General features: G+C 51.0%; 2 protein-coding genes across 6 annotated transcripts in view; one reads left to right on the plus strand and one right to left on the minus strand.

Moving 5' to 3' along the window:
* Positions 1-11,126, plus strand: part of Marf1 (meiosis regulator and mRNA stability factor 1) — a 36,966-nt gene extending 25,840 nt beyond the window's left edge. For 4 of the 5 annotated variants that reach the window (XM_048332943.1, XM_048332944.1, XM_048332945.1 and 1 more), the window contains exons 21-27: positions 415-642; positions 2,764-2,994; positions 3,404-3,616; positions 4,851-4,911; positions 5,005-5,121; positions 7,075-7,245; positions 8,730-11,126. In XM_048332943.1, coding sequence (XP_048188900.1) covers positions 415-642; positions 2,764-2,994; positions 3,404-3,616; positions 4,851-4,911; positions 5,005-5,121; positions 7,075-7,245; positions 8,730-8,977 — 1,269 coding nt within the window. In that variant the 3' untranslated portion in view covers positions 8,978-11,126. Of the gene's footprint in view, positions 1-414; positions 643-2,763; positions 2,995-3,403; positions 3,617-4,850; positions 4,912-5,004; positions 5,122-7,049; positions 7,246-8,729 lie in introns of those variants that run through there. The other variant, XM_048332947.1, reaches the window with a different exon arrangement.
* Positions 11,127-12,570: 1,444 nt separating this feature from the next.
* Positions 12,571-23,244, minus strand: part of Bmerb1 (bMERB domain containing 1) — a 46,535-nt gene continuing 35,861 nt past the window's right edge. Inside the window, exons 3-6 of the mRNA XM_048333296.1 lie at positions 18,217-18,290; positions 17,298-17,412; positions 16,060-16,142; positions 12,571-13,852 (exon numbers count right to left, since the gene is read on the minus strand). Coding sequence (XP_048189253.1) covers positions 13,740-13,852; positions 16,060-16,142; positions 17,298-17,412; positions 18,217-18,290 — 385 coding nt within the window. The 3' untranslated portion in view covers positions 12,571-13,739. The remainder of the gene's footprint in view (positions 13,853-16,059; positions 16,143-17,297; positions 17,413-18,216; positions 18,291-23,244) is intronic.

Consider the following 23,244-nt stretch of genomic DNA (forward strand, 5'->3'; position numbering starts at 1 on the left):
TTCCTGCCTAGGCTGGCTTTGAACCGTGATCCTCAGATCTCAGCCTCCTGAGTAGTTAGAATTATAAGCGTGAACCACCAGCACCCCTCGCCGGCTTTTTGCTGGCTCTTTGGAGATAGCAGTCTTTTGGGTTTGTCTGATCAGGCAAGCTCTCAAATGGTTCTCAATGGTTCTCAGATTTTAGCCTCCTGAGTAGCTAGGATTATAGGTGTGAGCCCCTAGCACCTGGCCATCTTAACCATTCTTAAGTATTTGTTTTAGCAGCAAGTGCTTGCAGGTTGTACAATCAGTCCCCACAGCTTTTTCATGTTGCCAAACAGCACTTCCGTGCCTGTTAGACAACACTAACATACTTAACATACTTAATACCTTTTACTTTCAAGATCAATCCTAATCTTCCTTGTGTTTTCCAAGGTGTTAGAGTGTGGGGAAGAAAAAGTCCTTACTTTGACAGAAGTGGAACGCTTCAAAGCTCTAGCTGCCCAGTTCGTTAAACTCCTGCGGTCCCAGAAAGATAACTGCCTTATGATGACAGACCTCCTTACAGAATACGCCAAAACGTTTGGGTACACGTTTCGTCTCCAAGACTATGACGTCAGTTCAGTTTCAGCTTTAACACAGAAGCTCTGCCATGTGGTCAAGGTAAGCAGATTGCTCTTGCCTGACAGGACTGTGACCAGATCTGCAGTGGGGTGTATAATGTGTTTTAGGGTACCTCTGTGTGCACCCTGGACTGCTGGTTGTTGGTTCACAACTTGATTGTATGTCACTAGTATATTTCAGGGTGCTAGCATGTGGCTTGGCTGGCACTTGCAAGTTGTGATCTTCCCTCTGCGTGTTTATATGGCCAGTATGAACTGAGGTGTGCAGTCAGTCCCCTGTTATCCTAGGGAGCGTGTGCTCCCGTGTGTCAGTCTCAGCAGGGCTGACTTCTACATACACCCTCATCTCCAGGGTTCACAGAAAGTGTAATCACATACCATTTCTCTCCAGATCTTGAATCACTTAGGAGTAGGTTTGGGGAACTTGTATCAGAGGGCCACTTTCTCCTCTGCCCTGCCCTGCCCTCTTCCCAGGTGTAGGTAGAGCTGACATGAGCAAGGACTAGAAAAAGGCACTGCCAAGGGAAGAGATGGAAGGGGACGTGGGACAGGACGACATTTCAGGTGCAGAACTGTAGTCGTGTCCTGATCAGCTGGGGGTTGGGAGGACGCACAGGAGTGGAGGAGCATCAGGAAGGAGGGGCCTTGTACTGAGGCAGGGACATGACAGCAGCAGCCCTTGCCATGGGATGGGAGTCAGCGAGGGATGAGCCTAACTGTGGCTCTTAGCTCACTGCTGGTGTCTAGTGTTGCTGGCTGCTGTGATGTGAAATTGGCACTGCTGGGAGGGCTCAGGAATAAGGAAAGGTGAGGAAGGCACTGGGTCTTCCCATAGCTTTCTGAAGGGGGCCAATGGGAAGCTGGGAAGCGGGAACAAGGGAGGTTCTGGGAGGCAGTTTTCCAGTTGGAGAGTCTGGAGTGTATTTGAGAGCCACAGAGAAGGACCTGTGGAGAGAAAGATGAGCAGAGAGCAAGAGGTGGAGTGGAAGGAGTGGTGGCTCTTACAGAACGTTACAAAAGGGAAGGCGCATGGCGTGGTGCTTGTAGAAGTCGCCACAGTGTTTGTCATCTGGGAAAGCACATAGAAGGTGGGATGAACAACCTTAGGTCAGCAGGGTTCAAGGTGGATTGGGTCTGAGCTGTGGCAGAAAGCCCTGGGGTCTGGCAGGGGGTCATGAGCCCAGCAGATGGCCTGGGGGAAGGAGCAGTCAGGCGGGTAGCTCGGGACAGCAGGCCGGGAAGCAGAGGTGGGCTATGAAGGAACGAAAGAGTATGACAAGATGGATGAAGAAAGGGAAGGAAGGAGATGGCTTGTGGATGGGGAGTGGCGGGCCAGAGCTGGTGAGGCTGCAGATAAGTGAGAAGAGGAAGGAAAGTGATGACCGCTCCATGTCTGGCATCCCACCAGGCACGGTGGGCAGGGTGCAGGCATGGTGGTAAAGACAAGCTGGGGTGTGTCCCTGGGGACAGCTGTTGGCCATAGAACTGAGTTGGAGAGGATGTCATTGAGAGCGGGAGGTTGAGTGTCCAGGGTGTTGGCTTGCCTGTCCACCCATCTGCCTTGGTTCTAGTATAGGCCCAGGGCCTTCTGCTGTCCATTGTCTGTTTCTTGTTGCTGGACCTGGTGTTTGGTATCTAGGTGATGGTGTCTGTCACAGGCGTTTTCACCTAAGCCCTCCATCCTTGAGAACCTGAAATCGTTGAGCAGGAGCCATTTAGTCAGATGAAAATACCAACTTTAATCATTGGCCCTAACTTCCTAGAAAAGTGCAGCTTGTGTTGTGGTCAGAGGGCTCTCTGACTCCCCCAGCCCACCTCCCCATGCAATCCCGGTCCCCCTTTGGACACAGCCGCCCCCAGGTCACCAGCCCGGGCCAGTGGGTATTATCCAGCCTGCATCTCCTTGCCATGGGGAGGATGGGAGGAAGGGATGGGTGAGGAAGTAGAGTAGCTCAGCTTCTTCCCCAGGGTCACCCAAGATGGATGCCTTAGCTGCAGCCATTGTTGCTATGGTAAATCCCCTCTCTTTATTTCAGCTGGATAGAGACATTGGAACTATTTCCTCTGTGGTCTCATCAGACAAACATGAAGTGAGCGGCATTGCGCGGGCCCCCCACCATCTCTCCTGAACTCTGAAAAGTGTGCGTTCTCATTTCCCCAGGTTGCTGACATTGAATCTGGCAAACAGATTCAGCTCATCAACCGGAAGTCTCTGCGGTCCCTCACCGCCCAGCTGCTGGTGTTGTTGATGTCCTGGGAAGGAGCCACCCATCTTTCTGTGGATGAGCTCAGGAGACATTATGAAACCACACAAGGAGCTCCTCTCAACCCCTGTGAATATGGGTTCATGACTCTGACTGAGCTGCTGAAGAGCCTGCCTTACTTGGTTGAGGTGCGTGGAACCATTGTGTGGAAAGCTGCAAAGCCGGGTATTTCTGCATGACCCATTGGTAGATGTGTGTGCCAAGAGGAGAGAACCCTAGAGATCTATGAGGCTGGTCACCTTTTCTTTTTTTTGTTTTGGGTTTTGGGTTTGTTTGTTTGCCAGTCCTGGGGCTTAGACTCAGGTCCTGAGCACTATCCCTGGCTTCTTTTTTTTTTTTTGCTCAAGGCTAGCACTCTGCCACTTGAGCCACATCGCCACTTCCGGCTTTTTCTATATATGTGGTGCTGAGGAATCAAACCCAGGGCTTCATATATACAAGACGAGTATTTTACCACTAGGCCATATTCCCAGTCCCTGGTCACCTTTCAGACAAACTCATTCGGGAAGTTTCTATCCTTGCTCTCTTTTGGACCAGGTTTTTACAAATGAGAAGACAGAAGAGTACGTGAAGCTCACGAGTCTGTATTTATTTGCAAAGAACGTGCGGTCTCTGCTTCACACGTACCACTACCAGCAGATCTGCCTTCACGACTTCGCCATGGCCTATGCCAAGTATGTTGGGGAGACACTGCAGCCCAAGACCTATGGCTTTGGCAGCGTGGAAGAGCTCTTGGGCGCCATTCCCCAGGTGGGTGCTGCTCAGCTTCCGGGGAGCTACAGGCCTAGCTCCTGAACAGAAACAGGAGACTGCCGAGTGACAGGCATCTTGATCCCATTCTTTGAAAATGCACTGTTGGCACCAGATAAATACATCTAGTGTTTGCACTGATTTTATACATATTTTATTCATGTCCTATGCCAAGTGAATAAGCCCAGACCCTGCCCTTGGGGAGGCGCTAGGTGGCACTGCAGGCAGGGCACCTGGGCACAGGGGATGAACTTACAGCAGGGAATGGGGTGGGAAGGGAGAGGGCAGCCTGAGCAGACCTGCCAGCTTTGGCCCGTGGAGGGCACGAGGAGCCAGTGCACCAGGCATCCGTCGGTGCCTGAAGGACATGGCAGCAGCCAGGGTGACAGGGCAGTGGTAGAGGCTTCATGAATGGCTTGGTTTACATCTGGGCCCTGTCCCCAAGGTACCTTATTATGTCTATGCAAATGCTTCCAAATCTGAGTTATTTCTGATCCCAGGCATTTCAGGCAAGGGATGAGGCAAGGAAGACTGCTTGTAGCTGAGCTCGGGGACGGGCTGGCAGCCCATGTGGAGATCGCTGGGATCCGAGGACCATGCCTCAGCCTGGCCCCGCTAAGCCAGCAGACAGCAGAGTCCTAAGTCCCAAATTCCACTTGAGCACTGAGCTCATAGAGGTCCTCTAAGAGTGCTGCTGCTCCTGTAGATTGAGTTTAGTTCTAGAAGGAATGGTAAATTCTCAACTGAGAACTCCCTCAATGTATGGCAGAGCTGGTGGTGGGAAGGCAGTCTCTGAAATCCATAAAGAATGGTTTTTCCAAGGTACAGGTGGTTCATGTCTATAATCCTAGCTACTCAGGAGGCTGAACTCTGAGATCCTAGTTCAAAGCCAGGTGGGGCAGGAAAGTCTGTGGGACTCTCCAACCAACCACCAAAAGTGGAGCTCTGGCTCAAGTGGTAGACCACTAGCCTTGAGCAGGAAAGCACCTAGGTCCTGAGTTCAAGGCAGAGGACCAGCACACATGCATGAAAATAGTCTCAATTTATGTCTCATGATTTTTCAGTGGCTTACTCCTAAGGCGCAGGCTTGTGTCAGCTTTTTTCTGTTGCTTTAAAAGCTAAAGAAGAAGCATAGAAAAGTTTGTTCTTGATATGAATTTGGTTGCTAGTATGTGTGTGGCAGGCACTTATGCTTTAGACCACTGCCTAACTGGTTACTACTGTCTGTGTGCAGGTGGTGTGGATAAAAGGACACGGTCATAAGAGAATCGTAGCACTAAAAAATGACATGAAGAGTAAGTAAGCACCCAGTGCACTCCCACCCCCACCCCTGGAACAGCGAGATTCTCCTGCCGGCTTCTCCTCACAGCACACTCCTTGTCCTCTAGGCAGGCTAGGCTCACTCAGCCTCTCCCTCACCGGTCACGAAAACCTGCAGGCGGACAACGAGGGAATCCCGGAGATGCCCAGACCATGTCCTGCCCCAGAACGGCAGCCCAAAGCAGGTAGCAGTGGTATGAGAAGAAAAGTGGGTTTATAGCTTGGGGTGCAGGTTGTGTGGAGGAAAGGAGGCCAGGTGGTCATTTCATTACTTAAATGAAGCATTCATTTAACTTTTGGATATTTGGCTCACAGAACGTCTGTGAGCTGTGTGTGATGGCATTGCATGGCTACTACTGGTAAGGCCTATAAAAGATACTGACAGCTGGGAATATGGCCTAGTGGCAAGAGTGCTTGCCCTCCTATACATGAAGCCCTGGGTTCGATTCCTTAGCACCACATATATAGAAAATGGCCAGAAGGGGTGCTGTGGCTCAAGTGGCAGAGTGCTACAGCCTTGAACAAAAAGAAGCCAGGGACAGTGCTCAGGCCCTGAGTCCAAGGCCCAGGACTGGCAAAAAAAAAAAAGTTAATCTTTAAAAAAAAAAAAAAAAGATACTGACACTCCCATCATTAGGTTTTTTTGTTTTGTTTTGTTTTGGTCAGTCATAGGGCTTGAATCTCTGGGCCTGGGCACTGCCCCTGAGCTCTTCAGCTCAAGGCTGATGCTCTACCACTTTGAGTCACAGCACAACTACTGGTTCTGGTATTTCATTGGAGATAAGAGTCTCGTGACTTTCCTGCCCAAAGGCCAGCTTTGGACCATGATCCTCAGACTCAGCCTCCAGAGTAGCTAGGATGATAGGCGTGAGCCACCGGCACTCAGCTTTTTAAGAGTTTTATGATACTTGGTAAAATAGTAATTTAAGACTCTTCCAGTATTGGTTTGGGGGGCGGGGGATGTCTCCAAACACAGCAGTTAGATTCTCGAGGGATTGAGAGCCCAGGAGCAGAGGGAGTCCTCAAGACAACGGAGAGGAGAGCACCACAGGACAGGAAATCCTGCAGAGTTGACCCCGTGGAACTCTGCAGGCAGGCCCAGGACTTCTCTAGAGGAGGAGAGCTGAAGAGTTTGATTGCATAGTATGGGTGATCAGATATGGGTGAGGAGGGGCTCTGGCTAGAACTGGACATGTCATAGAAGAGTGCACAGAGAGGAAGCAGGGCAGGCCTGGTCAGGATGGCTTCGAGGAGCCTGGGGGAAGTTGAGTCCAGGAACCCCTCTGCCCCAGGACTTCCTGTGGCAAAACTTGACAGCCCTGCCCTGTCCCCAAAGGACATTGAGTCACATGGATGTTACATGGGCCCAGTTCTGTAGCAGATACAAACCAGCTCTCAAATATCAAAGCAGCTTTAACTTTACTGAAGGACTTTGAACCTATTGTTACAAGAATGTTAACTTCACAGGCACTGTGGTATGTCTGTAATTGCATCTACTCAGGAGTCAGTCACGAGGATCTCAAGTTCAAGACCAGCTTGAGCAAAGTTAGCAAGATCCTGTCTCAGAAAAAATGCAAACAAAAAGGCTAGGGGTGTGGCCTAAGTGGTAGAGCTCCTGTCTAACATGCTGGAGACCTTGGGTTCGATCCCCAGCCCTGCTTAAAAATGAGGCAGAATTCCCACCTGTATGGTGAATGGATATATGACAAGTATTGCTAGCATCTTACATGGCTACAGCACCTGCTTTCAGCCATCGCCTTCCACAGCCTTCCCCTTGGAGGGTCCAGCTCCCTCTATCCTGCAGCTGAGGACCCAAGATTCCAGGTCACGATTGTGAGGACTGTCAGAGCCAAGGCCCCTGTCTTCTGAAAGCTTCAGCTCACTTAGTTCCTTTGTGTTCTGCCCCATGGTCCTGTGTTTCCACGCTCAGAAAGTGATAGCAGAGCCCTTTCCCACCTGGCCATCTGTGAAGGACCTGTGTTCTAAGACTCAAAGCTGTAGGAGACCACTGGCCTGTGGCATCTTTTACCAGAGGGGTTGTGAGAACTCAGTCCTTCTGCCAACTCCAAGGCTTAGAAGATCCCAGGCGCCAACTGGCTTTGCACCCATTCAGACCGAATCTGGCCTTCTCTTGCCAGGGCCCAGTGAAACAGAGCAGGAGCTTCTCCACCTGGCCAGCAGCTCCCCCGTGGACCTTCTGTGCGCACCTGTCCCTTCATGCCTGCCGTCCCCTCAGCTGAGACCAGACCCCGTGGTCCTGCAGCCTGCCGACCTCATTCAGTTCGAGGAGCGCCCTCAAGAGCCTTCTGGTGGGTCACACAGTGCAGTAGGGGGTTTTGTTGTCCTCTAGATGGCAAGTGCTCGAGGGGCATGGTGGGTAGGAGGGCTGTGTGAGGAGTTGGGGCCCGCCTGCCTTGCCCTAGTCCCCAGGTAGGCTTCAGCCCAAGCCTGTCTCTGTGCTGGAGGCCCCAGGGTCCTGAGGCTTCTGAATCTCTGGTCTCTGTCTTTTGGCCGTGTCCAGACAAGTGCCAGCCTGGAGTGAGGTACCACAGGCCCTTCCCCTACACAAGACTGACGGCATAGCCATGAGTAACTCCCTCGTCACAGGGCACTGACTGAAGCATAGTTTGTATCTGTTAGAGCCAGAAAGCTCCCTGGTACTTGACGAAGCAGGGGAAGAGCCATGATTTGAACCCAGGGCATCTTATCTTTGTGCATTCCCTACGAGAAGGTCCAGCTATCCTATTGCAGCCATGTCGTCCCTCTCCTGCCTGCTCTACTTAGCAGCCCAAGATTGCTGCTGGGCTCACCCACCCTCAGGCTCCCCAGACAGTTCACTGGTCACCAGGGAAGACCTGCACTGTCAGCCTGGGTAGGGTCTGGGAGGGGAAGGGCATCCAGCTGCCTTCTGGAGGGAGACCCGCCTGTGAGCATGCCCAGTGCACAACTAGCATTGGTGGTGGGTTGACATGAGTAGCTTCTCCCTGGGGCTGGGCTTCTGTGCCTTCAGTGCACATGACTCCTGCCATGTGCATGGGACCAGAGCCCTGCCCTTTGACCTCTCACCCCACACAGCATCTAGAACAGGAGCCCCTGCAGGTGCAGTGCTGGGTATTTCCCAGGTCCTGTATGCCGTGGTTCTCCAGGGACACTGCTACAACCCAGTTCTCTCACAGCCCTGGCACCCGGCCATGCGGAGAACCAGAACTCCGACTCTCAGGCCACGCGTAGCTCAGAAAGGTCACCTGGGGCATGGGCTCCATAAAGACCCGACAGGATAGATGGACAGAGATCCAGTCCAAGGCCTGGAAAGTGAGGGTCTCTAGACACTGTGGTTAGGGATGTGCAGTTTATAAATATCTGATGAGTGGCACACAATACTGGCCATCCAGCTAATGTGCAAATTGTGGCATAGATGTGACAGATGGACAGGGGTTTTTTGTTTGCTTGTTTCAGTATCTTTTGAGCTGCCTGCTGGTGGCTCATTCCTGTAATCCTAGCTGCTTAGGACCCCACCTACTGAGGATCGTGGTTCAAAGTCAGCCAAGGCAGGAAAGTTTGTGAGACTTTATCTCTGATTAACCACCAAAAAGCAGGAGGGCGGCTGTGGCGCAAGTGGGACAGTGCTGTCCTTGAGAACAAAAAGCTCAGGGACTGTGTCCAAGCTATGAGTTCAAGCCCCAGGACCAGCACAAAAAAAAAAAAAAAAAAAGTTTATTTTGAAAGAATGCAAGTAAGGAACTGAAAATGAATGTGTCCTTAGAACTGAATATTTGCTTTTCTGTGTTTATAGAAATTATGATTTTAAACCAAGAAGAAAACATTGAAATCACAGTACCAGTAACGAAGGAAAAGCTGCCCTCTGGTTCCAGCCCATTCTGCACCCCAGCAGCTCCCCCAGTGTCCCCCAGCCCCTCCTTGGACACCCTTGAGCCACAGCTTGGCAGAGACCCTATGGAAAGCCCAGCCAAAAAGCAGCCACCCAAAAACAAAGTCAAATTGGCAGCCAACTTCTCCTTTACCCCTGTCACCAAGCTCTAACCCCCATCTGAATGGAGGGTTAGCATGGGGACAAGGTCTGATTCTGCACACACATGGGCTCAAAAAGCGACCTTTTCTGTTTCTGGGGGGCCCCTTCCCAGCGTGGCCCACCTGCTCCCTCGCTCTCGCTCTGAGCACAGCTGCAGCTGGCATTTTTCTTTTTCTTCTTTCCAATTATTTGAAAAATTCCGGCATTTCTTAAAGAATCCTTCCATGTATTTTACCAAATCTCCTGTAACTCTGAATGCTGTGGTGGCAGAGGGGGCAGCGAGCCCTCAGCCAGTGGGAGGCAGTCCGCAATGAGCCGGCCCTGGGTTGCACCCCTCGGCACCGGGGAGCCTGCATCGTGCTCGCTGGCGCGGTGTCCCCGCGCGCTGGCACTCTGCACCTAATGCACTGAGTGGCTCTGAAGCAGAGCCTGTCCCCGGTGCGAGGAGGGTGGGGAGGAGCCCACGTCTTCAGGGAGCGAGAGGAAGGTTCCTGGCGTCCCTGCAGCTTGGTGTGTGTGTGTCGCTTGTTTTTGTTTAACTATGTCTGTAGTCGATAAGTATGTGGCTTCATCACAGATTTTTTTAAGTGTTTCCATCTTGGGGTTCCATTTAGGAGCTTTCTAGAAAGTGGAGGGTGTTTTAAGCTTCTCTTCCGCACTCAGTTCCAGTGTGCTATGGATCAGGTTAAGGAGAAGGAGACGGTCTTGGTGTCATAGATTGAAAGTCAGCGTTTGGATTACAGCACACATAACTGTGTGTCGAGAGGCAGTAATAATGAGAGTCTGATTTTCTAAACTATGCATTGGATGCATAAATCACAAATCAGAGTGGAGCGGTGAGCGGGATCCACACCGTGTCCACTAGGAAGAGTCCGGAAAGCTATCGGTACAAGTTGAAGGCCAAGGTTGATGAGCTTAACCTTGTTTTTGTCACTTTTCAAGCTGGTTTTGGGCAGCTGGGAAGCTCTGTGCGAAGACGTGCGTGTCTGTCTGTTGGATAAGCACCTTTTAATAGTGTGTCTGTCTCTACCCCTGTTACTTCTCGCCGTTGGAAGCACGTTTGAGATTGGCAGTGTCTGCTGTTGGTATGGGGCTACTGCCCTGTGGAATGGCCTTCCTCTCTGGGTGCCTGAGCTGTCCACTTGTAGGTAGCCTCTCATCCCTGCCGGAGAACCTGGCATTTACAATGGGTTGTATTTGTCAGGCAAAGAAGGCCTTGGGTCTTCCACTAGTAAGGTCTTCCACTAGCAAGATGGTTTCTTTGGGGGAAATGTTTGTATTTTTGTAACTTCTAGAAAGCCAGGAAATGGAGTCTGATTGTGTGAGCCAGCATTTTGATGAAATGCCACAAAATAAGGGCTGCAGAGAGATTTTTTTTTACAAGCTAGGTTTTTGTTCCCCAAATCTTTCCAATGAAGCTGGTGATTCTCAGTTCTCAACCTGTGGCCCCAGTCAAGATGGAAGCCCGTGGGAGGACGGTCCAAGCACAGCGGCCCTCCCTCCCGGGATCCTGACGAGGGCCGTGGCACTACAGACATAGGTGGCAGGAAGTAGAATGTGTGGTGTGTGGAAGGCGCTTTTAGACGGTGTGGCAGAATCAGTGTTGAGAGCGGCCATTGCCTTACTGAGACCTCCTGAGGTGGGGTTCGCACACATGGACTTGAGGGTTGTTTGCCTTCGTGGGACGGAGTGTGGCCTGTGTGTGCTGGGTGTCCCTGGCAAGCCCCCCGGGCTGCTGGCACTGCCTGGGATGTGAGTGTGCCGACTGGCGTGGCGGCGGAGTGTGGGATGGAGCGTGACCACCGATTGCTGTGTAAAGTGTGAGATGGCAGCAGGAGCTGGCCGTGGGGTTGCTGAGCTCCCTGGTGGCCAGGCCGGTCGCTGTCTATTTTTTTATTCAGAGGCATAATTAAGTGATAGGCGATGATGTGTGGCTTTGGGACAGTGGGACGCTTGATCTCGGTGGAAAGCTGCACCAGATGAGACAGATGTCACAGCCCCCTCTCCCATCATGCACTGTTTGTGGTGGATCGAGCTTGAGGGAAAGAGATGTTTTTCTTAACCATCTCTTTTGTTTGGACACTTTTTTTTTTTTTGTGGTTCAAGTGCTGTTTTGTGTGTTGGGACCAAACAGTTGTCAATAAACTTCACAAGCAAGCATCTGAAGAGAGGAGTGTCGTCTCTTTGTGGGGAGGATCATGAGCCAGCCCCATCAGCTCTTAGTCTGGGTAGCCCCCAACTTTTCTCCTCTTCTAATAAAAGCGGGGGGTGGGGAGGTCAGAGGCCCTTGCGACTCAGCTCACCTCAGGCAGGTGTTGGCTGTGTGGCTGAGGCCAAGTTTTCCAGCCCTCCTCTAGCCTCTTCCCATGTGTGGGAAACTCAGCAGCCACCCACCCGGCATTCCAGGGAAGATCTGTGGAGTCCCAGGCTCTCCCTCCTGGCTCTTCAAGCAGGCTGGTCTGAGATAGCCTTGCGCATACGCTCTGGACCTTCCTTCACATCCACCCCTTGCAAGGATATGGATGCACCCAGAAGAGACCAGTAAACTGCTTCTCAGTAAAGTACAATGTTTCTTCCTTCCTTTTTGTGTTCTTGACACGAGGTCTTGCCCTATAGCCCAGGCTGACTTTGAACTACTAATCCTGCCTCCTGAACTCTGCCTCCTGAGTGTTGAGATTACAGACCTGCACCACTATGTGAAGTGCAATTCTTTAAGTCTGTTAGTACAAGCTTCTAGGGATTTTTGGCAACGCATTCAACACATCTTAAAGTTTTAGACAAAGAGCTGAGCTGCCATGGTGCCCCCTCAGAGTGGGCTAAGGGGATGGTATGGGGTCCCCCAGCTCCCCCAGTGTCTTATTACCAGGAAGTGTCCTTCCTCAGGAGTGCCTTCTGACCCCCAGACTCTGTGAGGCCCCCATGGCTCCCACAGCAGGATTTGGAAGTGGAGTGCTCATGGCACCTCAGTACAGATTGGCCGTGGAGGGTGAGGAGACACACTTGCTCGTTGGTTGTCGGTGCCCCCTCCCTACCCTGAAACCCTGTGGGTGGGAACCCTACCCAGGGGCTCTACCACTTGAGCCATGCCCCCAATAGAGTTCTGGTTTTTGCCAAGGCTATGATTCTCCCTAAGTAGCTACTTAATGCTTCCCCAGTAGCTAGGGTGACAGGTGTATACCAGCAACTTCTTATTGGCTGATGGGGAGTCTTGGGCTGGCCTTGAACCAAGATCCTCTGAATCCCAGCCTCCCAGGTGCCTGGGATTATAGACATGAACCACTGTGCCCTGCTCCATATAAATAGTGTGTGTGTGCCTGAACTCAGGGCCTGAGCTTTTCTTTGCTCAGGGCTAGCGCTCTACCATTTGAGCCACAGCTCCGCGTCCAGCTTTCTAGTGGTTAATTGGAGATGAGAATTGCATGGACTTTCCTGCCCAGGCTGGCTTTGAATCTCAATCCAAAGAAAATACGCCAAACTATCAGAGGTCTTGGTCTCTCCGTGGAGGAATTGTAAGTATTAAAAAAAAAAGTCTTCATACTTTCTATACTTTTAAAATGATTTTACTATATACATGAGTTACTTCCATAATTAAGAAAAAAGTAAAAACTTTTAAAATGCTGTGCACGTAGTTTCCATTTTTTATTTTTCTCTGAAGAAGGATGACGTATCAGTGAGTCTTGAGTTAAGCTTAACTACTCAGGCCGGTCACGACACACATACATACACACACACACTCACACGCACACAAACACACGTACAGACAGGTCACACAGGCTGTGCCGGGCTGGCTGTAGCAAAGTAATGTACATCAAGTTACACAGGTGGAATTGTTAGGCTGGTTCAAAGACACCACCAAAGGATGCGACCTGGGCTGCCTTTCTTGCTTGTGCCGTTCTTTCTAGAAATCTGTCTGTGGGCCTGGTTTGGTGAAGAATGTTCTACGTCCCCTTTCTTGTCTGCCCTGGCCTTGGCATTGAAGCCTTCAGCTCTCTGCTATCTCATCAAGCACTGGATCTGCCTTTGCCCAGGCTGCCCACCCCCACACCACCAGATCAGGCGTGGCAAGCAAAGGAATAGTCCCGAGTGCAGTGGGTAGCCCCTGATGTGAACCGTGCCCTGACACAGCACAGGGGGTAGGGTGGGGGGAGGAAGGAGAAGCCGGGGATGCGACCACAACTCCACACACAAGCTCAGTGTTTACGGACAAGGCCATGGTGCTCCCAGAATGCAGTTCGCTGGTGGCACCTAAGAGATGCGTGGACTGAAGAGCCCTTAGGGCACAGGTCCTGGGAGAGGATGGAGAGGGACACAGATTCTGTGCCCATTAAGAACTGGCCTGACAGCAGAGCTGGGGGGGGGGTGGGGGGAAACGTGTGCAACATGGTGCTAGATTATTGAAAGTCACAACTATACACACCTGGGGAGCAGGCCCTGCTCCCTGTCCATTCGCACATTAGATTAGATTACAGCTAGAGAGAAGTTGGAGCTACACTGGAGGAAGGACCTTTCCTGGCGGCCGGATACACGTAGAGACAGACTGCTGGGTTGGGCATGCTCTGGGGGGCCATGCACGGTGAGGGGTTCCCTATGGTACACTCTACGGGGCGGCCAGGCCCGCCTGCATGCCCATGGCCTCTGGTGGCAGGCACGCTTGCCCCCAACCCTTTCGGCCTTGGAGAGTTCTTGAGCCCCAGTGAAATGGGGGCTATGACGACAAGAGGGTGGGAGGGGGTCCCCGCGGCCCCAAGGGCACCCTGCGTGGGAAGGGGGCTGTTACATGATGTTGCACTGGGTTGTCCCGCAGCAGTCCTTGATGAGTGCCAGCCCTGTCTTGGCCACAGTGGGTTTGCTAGGTGGGGGCTCTGCTTTCTTCTCGGTCCGGGAGCCTGCAGCAAGGAAAAGGGAGAGGTGAGGCGAGCCCAGCTCCCACCCAGCCTTCGGCCAGTCCTTGATCAGATGGTATGGGGAGCTGGTGTGCATTGTTTCATAGTCAGTGAGGTGCCCACGTCCTGTGGCTCTCAGTTCCTGGCTCCTTACCTTAGCTTTTAGCTCTGTGCTTTCCAAGCCTAATACTGGGCCTGGTGTTCAAGAAGTGTTGAGTGAAGGATAAATGGGAAATCTGGTTCAAGTTCTTGCACTGTAAGGAGTTCATTGTGACTTTTAGTTCTAGGAAATATTTAATATGTTACCTTTCTAGACCTTTCTGCCTCTCATCTGTTTTCTCTCCTCCTGAAATGCCTATTAAATGCAAGTTGGATCTTGTCATTCTGTCTTCTACTTTCCACCTCCTGTTTGTGCTGCCTTCTGGGTAAATTTCCTCAGGTCTGCCTTCCAGTTTATAAATCATGCCAATATATAAATTGCCAATTTACAAACACTGTACCTCTGTGTTTGTGTGTTTACTTAATTCATTTAAAAAATTATCTTGTGGGGCTGGGAATATGGCCTAGTGGCAAGAGAGCCTACCTCGTATACATGAAGCCCTGGGTTCAATTCCCCAGTACCAAATATATGGAAAACGGCCAGAAGTGGCGCTGTGGCTCAAGTGGCAGAGTGCTAGCCTTGAGCAAAAAGAAGCCAGGGACAGTGCTCAGGCCCTGAGTCCAAGGCCCAGCACTGGCAAAAAAAAAAAAAAAAAAAATTATTTCGTGTTGGTACCAGGCCTTGAACTCAGATATTTTACTCTTGCTTAGCTTTTTCACTTATGGCTGGTGTCCTACCACTTGAACTATGCCTCTAGTTCTAGCATTTTTCTGGTTAATTGGCAGTAAGAGTCTCAGGGACTTTTCTGCCCAAGCTGGCTTCGAACTATGATCTTCAGATCTCAGCCTCTTGCATCACTAGAATTACAGGTATGAGCCCGCCAGTGCACAGCTTTAATTTTTTTTTAATGTTTCCTTTCTTCTTGGTGTTATTGAAGTTCTTACTCAAGATCTTGTGCTTGCTAGGTGAATACTCCACCACTTGAGCCACACCTCAGCACCTATTTATTTATTCATATATTGATTGGTTGATTGATTTAGCAGTAGCACAGTGTAGATTCAGGGCCTTCTCTGCATTTAATCCATTGAGTTTTTAATTCATGAACAATGATGTTTTCACAAGGCAAAATTTTTTTTTACAGTTGTACCCATTCTCTCTCCACATCCTTATTTCATTTTGTTTTTCATTTCTTCTCTCTTTAATACTTCAAGTATACTTACTAGTCTCTTTAAGATAGTTGTGTTAAATTGGGTACTTGAACAGCCCCTCATTGGCTCAATTCTTTATGGTTGTTGTTTTTTAAATTTTTCTATTGAGATCTCATCTTCCTGGGGATTGTTCTGGGTCATCCATGCAGGAGGCTGTGCACCCTCTGATGGAAAAGCAGTTCCATTACCACTTACCACCTCCTCATGGATGCTGGGGACCTCTTGGGGAGAGTGTTCGAGTATGTACCACTTCCCAAATGTATTTGGCGTGAAACACTTCTGCTCCAGGTGTGTCATCACTCTTAACATCCGGAGAGAGGCACTTCTGGCCCTTACAGATCCCAGACCTCATAAGAGGCCAGAGTTCCTTGAATCTCAATAGCCACCAATCACACACCAAGCCCTGTGTTTGCCAGGACCAGCTATGTAGATTTAGGGGTTCAGAGCCCCTATTTCAAGCAGTAGAGAATTTCAACGGGCACCAGTGGCTCACACCTGTAATCCTAGTGACTCAGGAGGCTGAGAATTGAAGATTGAGGTTGAAAGCCAGCCCAGACAGAAAAGTCCAAGAAACTGTCTCCAATTAATAACCAAAAAAAAAAGCCAGAAGTGAAGCTGTGGCTCAAGTGGTAGAGTGCTCAGAGACAGAGCACCTAAGTTCCAAGCCCTAAAGATCAGCAAAAAGAAAAGAAATAGAATTTCAAGGTAGCATTGAACCAGACCTGGAGTCCCTGGGAAATGGCATAGGCTACGGGCCTATGAACTTGCCCCCCGCTGCAGCCATCCCATCCTCAGATTTGATCTCTAGGAAGTGTTTGGTGACAGCCGTCTGGCTCCAGCCGACACCTGCTTGAAATCTCCTATTCTCTTTTATGGGACAGTAGGAAGTGGGGTGAACTCACTGGCTGGAGATCTCGTTACTTTGTCTAGAGGTTTTAACTTGATTCTCAGAAAATCTGCCATTTCTTTGTCTTCTTCTTGCTCCCTGGGAAGGCAAGTATATAAAAGAGAAAAGTATAGTAAGTACAGAAAAATAACAAGAAACCATTGAAGTGAGGCTATCCCAGGCCACAAGACCATTTATGGGGCTTTGTGGGTAGTGCTTATGTAGTGATATTGTTAGCCTCATTCTAAAGCAGAGACCTATCAACAGTGGGTCAATAAATGCCATCCCAGCCCTAGAGTGGGAATCCAGGGCAGAAGCAGGAACTTTTCTAGAACACAGCTTCCCTGATGTAAATTCAGCGAACTGTACCTTCAAGCCACCCATCACCTGAGCTCCTCCAACCTGCACAGGCAGGTCTCAGAAAACAAGAGCTGAGGTCATTTCAGCCCTTCAAGGCCTCCAGGAATAATGGAAAGAGAACTCAGAGGTCACAGGGGAAGACGAGAGAGCTTTTGGCTGAGACAAAACCATTCAAGAATCACTGCTCAGAGCTGAACCCAGGCCCTGCCTTTTCTGGAGCCTATTACTTCGCCTCAGCTCCAGGGCCTGGGGTGGTCCATCTGGGTCAAGAAGCTGGGTGCAAATACATAGGAAAGAACCTCAGAGCCACTAAAGTGAAGAATGGAAAGAAGAGAGTGGGACATAGAGAAGGCAACCAGTTAGCATAGAGGGGTGGGGTCTGTAGAGACTGCAGGAGAGGCATGGCCAGCGTTCTGCCTAGTGTTCCAGGATGGAATCCCCCACTGGGCTCCTCAGCTAAGACACCCAGGCAGGAGGTGGATCCTCCCATCAGAAGGCTGGGATCTGTTTGGGTTCTGTGTCTGGGGAGTGATGGCAGAGGACAGGCTTGCTAGCTAAGAAGGCCGAGGGGCTGGGGATATGGCCTAGTGGCGAGAGCGCTTGCCTCATATACATGAGGCCCTGGGTTCGATTCCCCAGCACCACATATACAGAAAACGGCCAGAAGTGGCGCTGTGGCTCAAGTGGCAGAGTGCTAGCCTTGAGCAAAAAGGAAGCCAGGGACAGTGCTCAGGCCCTGAGTCCAAGGCCCAGGACTGGCCAAAAAAAAAAAAAAAAAAAAGAAGGCCGAGTCCCGGGAGTGCTGCAGGGAGTCCCCAGGTGATGATGAGTTTGGAGGACACGTGGACCAGTGGAGGTTGGCAGCCCAGGGCTGGAGCCATACAGCCCACTCACCTTAACCGTTCTACCTCAGCGTCGTCTACCAAGAAATCTCTTTTCTGCACCAGTTTATGGATCTTCTGGATAAGCTCATCCTCTCTCTGCTTCTGTAACTTGGTCTTTTCTTTTTCTGGGGCGAAGAAAAACATTGTTAAAAGCGACAGCTGAGGGCTGGGGATATAGCCTAGTGGCAAGAGTGCCTGCCTCGGATACACGAGGCCCTAGGTTCGATTCCCCAGCACCACATATACAGAAAACGGCCAGAAGCGGCGCTGTGGCTCAAGTGGCAGAGTGCTAGCCTTGAGCGGGAAGAAGCCAGGGACAGTGCTCAGGCCCTGAGTCCAAGGCCCAGGACTGGCCAAAAAAAAAAAAAAAAAAAAGCGACAGCTGAAATAAAGGGGTGCAGGGCACTGGTGGCTCACACCTCTCATCCTAGCTACTCAAGAGGCTGAGATCTGAGGATTGTGGTTCAAAACCAGCCAGGGAAGTTTCCTCCTTGAGACACATATCTCCAATTAACCACCAGAAAGCCGGAAGTGGCGCTGTGGCTCAAAGTGATAGAATGCTTGGGGTGGGGGGGGGTGGAAGGAGGAACCTCAGGGACAGCACCCGGGCCCTGAGTTCAACCAACAAAAGAGAAAGAAGGAAAGGAAGGAGGGAAGGGAGGGAAGAAGGAAGGGAAAAAAAGCAAGGAAGAAAGAAAAGAAAGAGAAAGAAATGGAAACGAAGTGGGCGAGGTCTATAATCCTAGTACTTGGGAGGCTGAGGCAGGAGGATTGCGAGTTCCAGTCCAGCCTGGAATACATAAGTAAGACTATCTCAAAACAAAAAGAAATAGTTGAATGTAACTATGGGAAGTCTCCTAGACGTCCGGAGTATCAGCAGGGTGGGCGAGGAACCTGGAGCAGGTGTTAACATTGGGTAAAGTCATTACCTGGGATGGCGACCAAGTTCTGCAGCTCCTGTTTCAAATCCATGATGTCTTTGCACAACTGGATGTCGTCCATCCTAGGGGGACACAGGACACCATGCAACAGCAGGTTAAAAGACACAGCGGGTACACCCAGCACCTCCCTGTGGGAGCGGGCCCATCCTCATCTCTAAAGGCCAGTGTCTGCTGGCGGGGGGGGGGGGGAGGGGGGCAGCCGGCTGGACTGAGGGACGCCTGGGTGACTGCAGAGTCCTTATCAGTCTGTGTGAATGTTTTGGGGCATTGGGAATGGCACCTGCCACCCTCACAAGGCTACCAGTGTGGTAGCTGGGACAGAGGGGGACCATGACGACATAGAGTCACACCTTTGTCGTGGGGGGCGGGGAACACAGGATGTCCTGAAGGTGACCTCAAAACCCACTGGACCAGTAGAGAACTCACACCTCTCCTATGTGCTTTAAATCACTGACACCATCATGCAGGAGAGAATGGCAAGGTGCTAAAGTCTGGGCTTGGGCAGTGTAGACACAGTTCGTTTTTGTTTTTGTTTTTGTTTGTTGTGCTGGTCCTGAAGCTTGGACTCGGGGCCTGAGTGCTATCCCTGAGCTTTTTTTGCTCAAAGCTGGTGCTCTACCACTTGAGCCACCATTCCACTTCCAAGTTTTTGGTCATTGATCGGAGATAAAGAGTGTCATGGACTTTTCTGCCCAGGCTGGCTTCAAATCGTCCATGTTCAGATCTCAGCCTCCTGAGTAGCCAGGATTACAAATGGGAGCCACGGTACCCTGGCTTACACACAGTTTTGTTTTTCTTGTCCTGCTCCCCGCCCCCACCCCCCAGGATCTGTGATCCTCGATTATTTTTCAAATCTGTGGGTGTGGGAGCCCTGGGACACGGAAGGCTGGCTGTGCTCCACGGCCTCTGAAGAGGATGGCGTGTGTCATTTGGTGACACATCCTACTGTGCTTCTGAAAATGATCTGGGTAGGACAAGGAGAGCATGAAAATTCTCACTTTTCCAGTGTGGCAACAGGCAGCGGAGCTCAGCTGGTCCACCGGGCCTGTGCCTGAGCTTTGTCGTGTGAGGTGCACCTGAGTATTTCACCTGTCGCCCCTCCTTCGGCAGTGGCATCGGGAATCAGGTCTGCCGGCTCCTCTGTGAGTGGACCCCTGCTCGTGGCAGTTCCAGCCTCCTCCCAGCCTGCTCCCCCTCTGGAGGCAGGGACCCCTGGCTTCAACCCTCAACCTCTCACTGCCGGAGGCACGCCAGTCATCCCTCAAGCTCTGCCCCAGAACAGGCAAGCAGGTGGCAGCTGCTCCAAGGAGCCAGGCTCACCCAGAGGGGCACAGACTGTTCCTGTGGGTTTCTTTAGTAATCATTTAACTGGAGACCTTCCAGAATCCTCCACAAGTAACTCAGAGATTGGGCACGCTGGTCCCTGAGGACAATAGGAGATATATTTGGTGATTGCATCAGCGTGGATTGTGTGGGGGTGGCCGCTGGCATCAAGTGGGTAGATACCAGGCAGGCTGCTAAATCGATTTACTTCAGGGCACAGACAATGACCCTGGCCAAAAGAAACCCTGCTCAAGTTCGGAAATGTGGGGTTCCGACTCAGAGTCTTTCTTGATCATGATGGAAGGGTGAGAGAGGAGAAGCTGGAGACATAAAGACAAATGGAGCCAGGGTTTTGGCACAAAGGGGGCCACGGTGTTCAGGGATGAACTTGTGAGTTACACATTCGCCATCGTGAAACTAGAAATGACTCTAGGATTTCTGTCTGGGACTGTGGTGTGTGCTAAGTACTGGACACAGTGCCAGGGGGTGGGGTGTGCACAGTGTGCTCTAAGAAGTGCTGTTTGTGTTTTAATTCGCTGTGAGGAAGAAGCAGGCAGGAAAAGGGGAAAGAAGAAATGGATGGATCTGAGAAATGGGATAACCTGGAAACTGTGTGTGTATGTGTGTGTGTGTGTGTGTGTGTGTGTGTGTGTGTGTGTGTGGCACTTCCAGAGTTTAAACTCAAGGCCTTGCACTTGCCAGGCAGGCACTCTACTGCTTGAGCCACACCCCTAGCCATTTTTATTTTTCAAGTAGGGTCTTGTGTGTCTGTACGCTTGGGCCTGGATCATGGGCCTCCTGTTTATGCTTCCCATACAACTGGGATGGCAGGTGCACACCAACCATCATGCTCAGTTGTTTTGTTGGTTGAGATGATGGAGAGAGAGAGAGACAAATCTCTGACAATCTGGCAGATGCAGAAGAAAAAGCAATCACAACCATCCTTCATCCCAACCCTTCCTGCTGGGGTCGTGGTAGAAAACGGGTCATTTTAAGCAGCTCTGGGCAGGGGGAGGTGATGGGGCTCTGTCAGGATAATAGTGCCCCAGCATTCCCAGATGTCTTTGAAAATGACCAGGTCAGGAGGTGCCAGCGGCTGGGTTAGTGGCAGCCTGGTGGAGAACCAACAGAGGCTGAAATATGCAAGCAGAGCAGACTGCCAGAGGAAAGGGTTGACTTTTAAAAAGCAGTATTTATCTGGTTCCTTTCTGGCAAGTTTGGGATGTGGGGAAGAGGAGGGAGGGATGTCTAACCTTGGAGATGGAAAAGTGGTTTGGGATAAGTAGGCAGGCCCCCGTTCAAGTCTCAGCCCCACCACTATCTACTCTGTGACCTTGAACACCTGTGATCTTGGGCAGGTCATTTCTCTGGACCTCTGTAGCCTCATGCATGAAAGGTGGGGTTTCAGTGACACCCCCTCAAAGCCCCCCTCTGCCAGCAGAAAGGCTATAACCTGCTTCTACCCACCCAGATGGGAGCAGGTTCTCAGTTCTACCCTTTATATTGGCTGGATGCCATCTAGTTGTAAGCTACATGTTTTTTTTTTCTTTTGGTGGTGCTGGGGATTGGACTCAGGACCTTGTGCTTACAGAACAAAACAACTCTAACCCTAAGCTACACCCCCTAGCCATTTGCAGGGCTGTCTGTGCCTCTCATAAGAGTCTTCCAGCCTATCTGGGTACCATCACACCTGAAAAGGAACCTATGATATTTGCCCTTAAGCTGAGTCACCCCTCAAGCTAACCCTAGTCACAGGATGAGCTGCCCTCTCTCCTGCTAGGGGAAAGGAATGGATGCATTTGCTCAGCTATTGCTGATTTTCCAAGCTTACAGGCAGTCGCTGGGCAGCACAGACATGCTGACATGTCTCTAAGAGCCTCTGGACTCAGTCATTTCTCAGTATTATACTGGAGACCCAGAGGCCGGACATGAGCAGGTCAGCAGGCTGGACCCTCTCAGACCCTCATTTAAATGACCTCTGTGTCTGCCTCCATCTTTGTCAGTTGCTGTCCTGGGGTTTGAACCCCGGGCCTGGGCACTGTCCCTGAGCTGGGGTTTGAGCTCAGGGCCTAGACACTGTCCCTGAGCTTCTTTTTGCTCAAAGCTAGCATTCTACCACTTGAGCCACAGCACCACTTCTGGCTCCACCCTGTCTTTTTTAATGACCACCCCTTCCTCCAACGACCAGTATGGCCAGTCTTGGGTGATCAAGACCCCCGGCTGCAGCCCCTCTGTGCCATGCCATCTGAACCTCATCTAGTTGTGGTTTTTTTTTTTTTTTGGCCAGTCCTGGGCCTTGGACTCAGGGCCTGAGCACTGTCCCTGGCTTCTTCCCGCTCAAGGCTAGCACTCTGCCACTTGAGCCACAGCGCCGCTTCTGGCCGTTTTCTGCATATGTGGTGCTGGGGAATCGAACCTAGGGCCTCGTGTATCCGAGGCAGGCACTCTTGCCACTAGGCTATATCCCCAGCCCTCTCATCTAGTTTTTGAGCCTGGAGTCCTGGGCCACCATTCTCCAACTCTTTGCCCAACTCCTCCTCTCAAATCAGAACAGTTTTGTCTCCTACTACTTCCTTGAAGACAGCCCAGAACTTCCTTCTGGAAACTTCTTGGTGCTCCCAGGCTAGATCAGTGATTCCTCCCCTCCCTCAGCAACCCCCCCTCCACACACACACTATCTCACCATTTGGCTTTCTCCCTAAGCAGACTGTGCCCCCTTGTTAAGGGGCTGTGGCTTGTCTGTGCTTCTTGCCTGTCGTGCAGTGATGACAGCCCAGGACAGTCAGTCTGTGCCAGTGGGGGCAGACAGGCAGGCTGAGGGTAGGGGACACTGAGTCCCAGGCTTCCTGGAAACCAGGCCTAGAGACCCCAAGTGCCAGTGGAAATTTTTCAGATCTCATGAGAGACATTCTGAAGGGACGATAGCATCATCAAGGCACTGAGTCACCCACGGAGAAATCCAATTCAACATCCTGCTTAGCATTCTGCCATCAATAATGCTGTTATTCTGAGCTCTTAGCGCTTGGGTCCTTCTGTGTCTCCAATGGACTGTCACCTGCCTAGCGCTCAGGCTAGCCCATTGCTTCTGCTGATACCAGCAACAGCTAACAGTCAGTGGACAATTTCCTGCCACGCTGAAAATGGTCCCGATGCCTTCTCATGCAGTCCTCAAGGTCTATAAGGCAGGTATAGTCCTACTGCCTCAGCCTCTTGCATGCTGGGATTAAAGGCATAGGTCACCATACCCAACCCTATACAACTTGCTACCATAGATACATCTAACCAAAAAAAAAATGTGCACTTGCCAGGAAATAGCCAGTAGCTATCCTATATGAATGAGTACTTGAAGTACAGCTGGGGCTACAGAGGGACTGCATTTAGAAGTTTTCTTTTCATTCATTGAAACGGAAGTAGCCACATGAGACTACTGGCGGAGAACATCGCTCCAGGGGTCTTTGTAGAAGTCAAGGTGCAGGTTCTAGAGTGAGCGCTTGCTCTTCTTTCCTAGGTGTGGATGCACTGGGGTTCGGGTGGGATGTGCCTGTGTGCTCCCCCCTTGCTCACAGGTTGAAGTTGTAACCCTCTTTGTGAGGCACTGATGGCTCACACTTGTAATCCTAGCTACCGAGGAGGCTGAGGTCTGAGGATTGTGGTTCAAAGCCAGCCCAAGCAGGAAAGTTCATGAGACTCTTA

Source organism: Perognathus longimembris, chromosome 23 (assembly GCF_023159225.1).
Source record: "Perognathus longimembris pacificus isolate PPM17 chromosome 23, ASM2315922v1, whole genome shotgun sequence".
In the NCBI taxonomy this organism is placed as follows: Eukaryota; Metazoa; Chordata; class Mammalia; order Rodentia; family Heteromyidae; genus Perognathus; species Perognathus longimembris.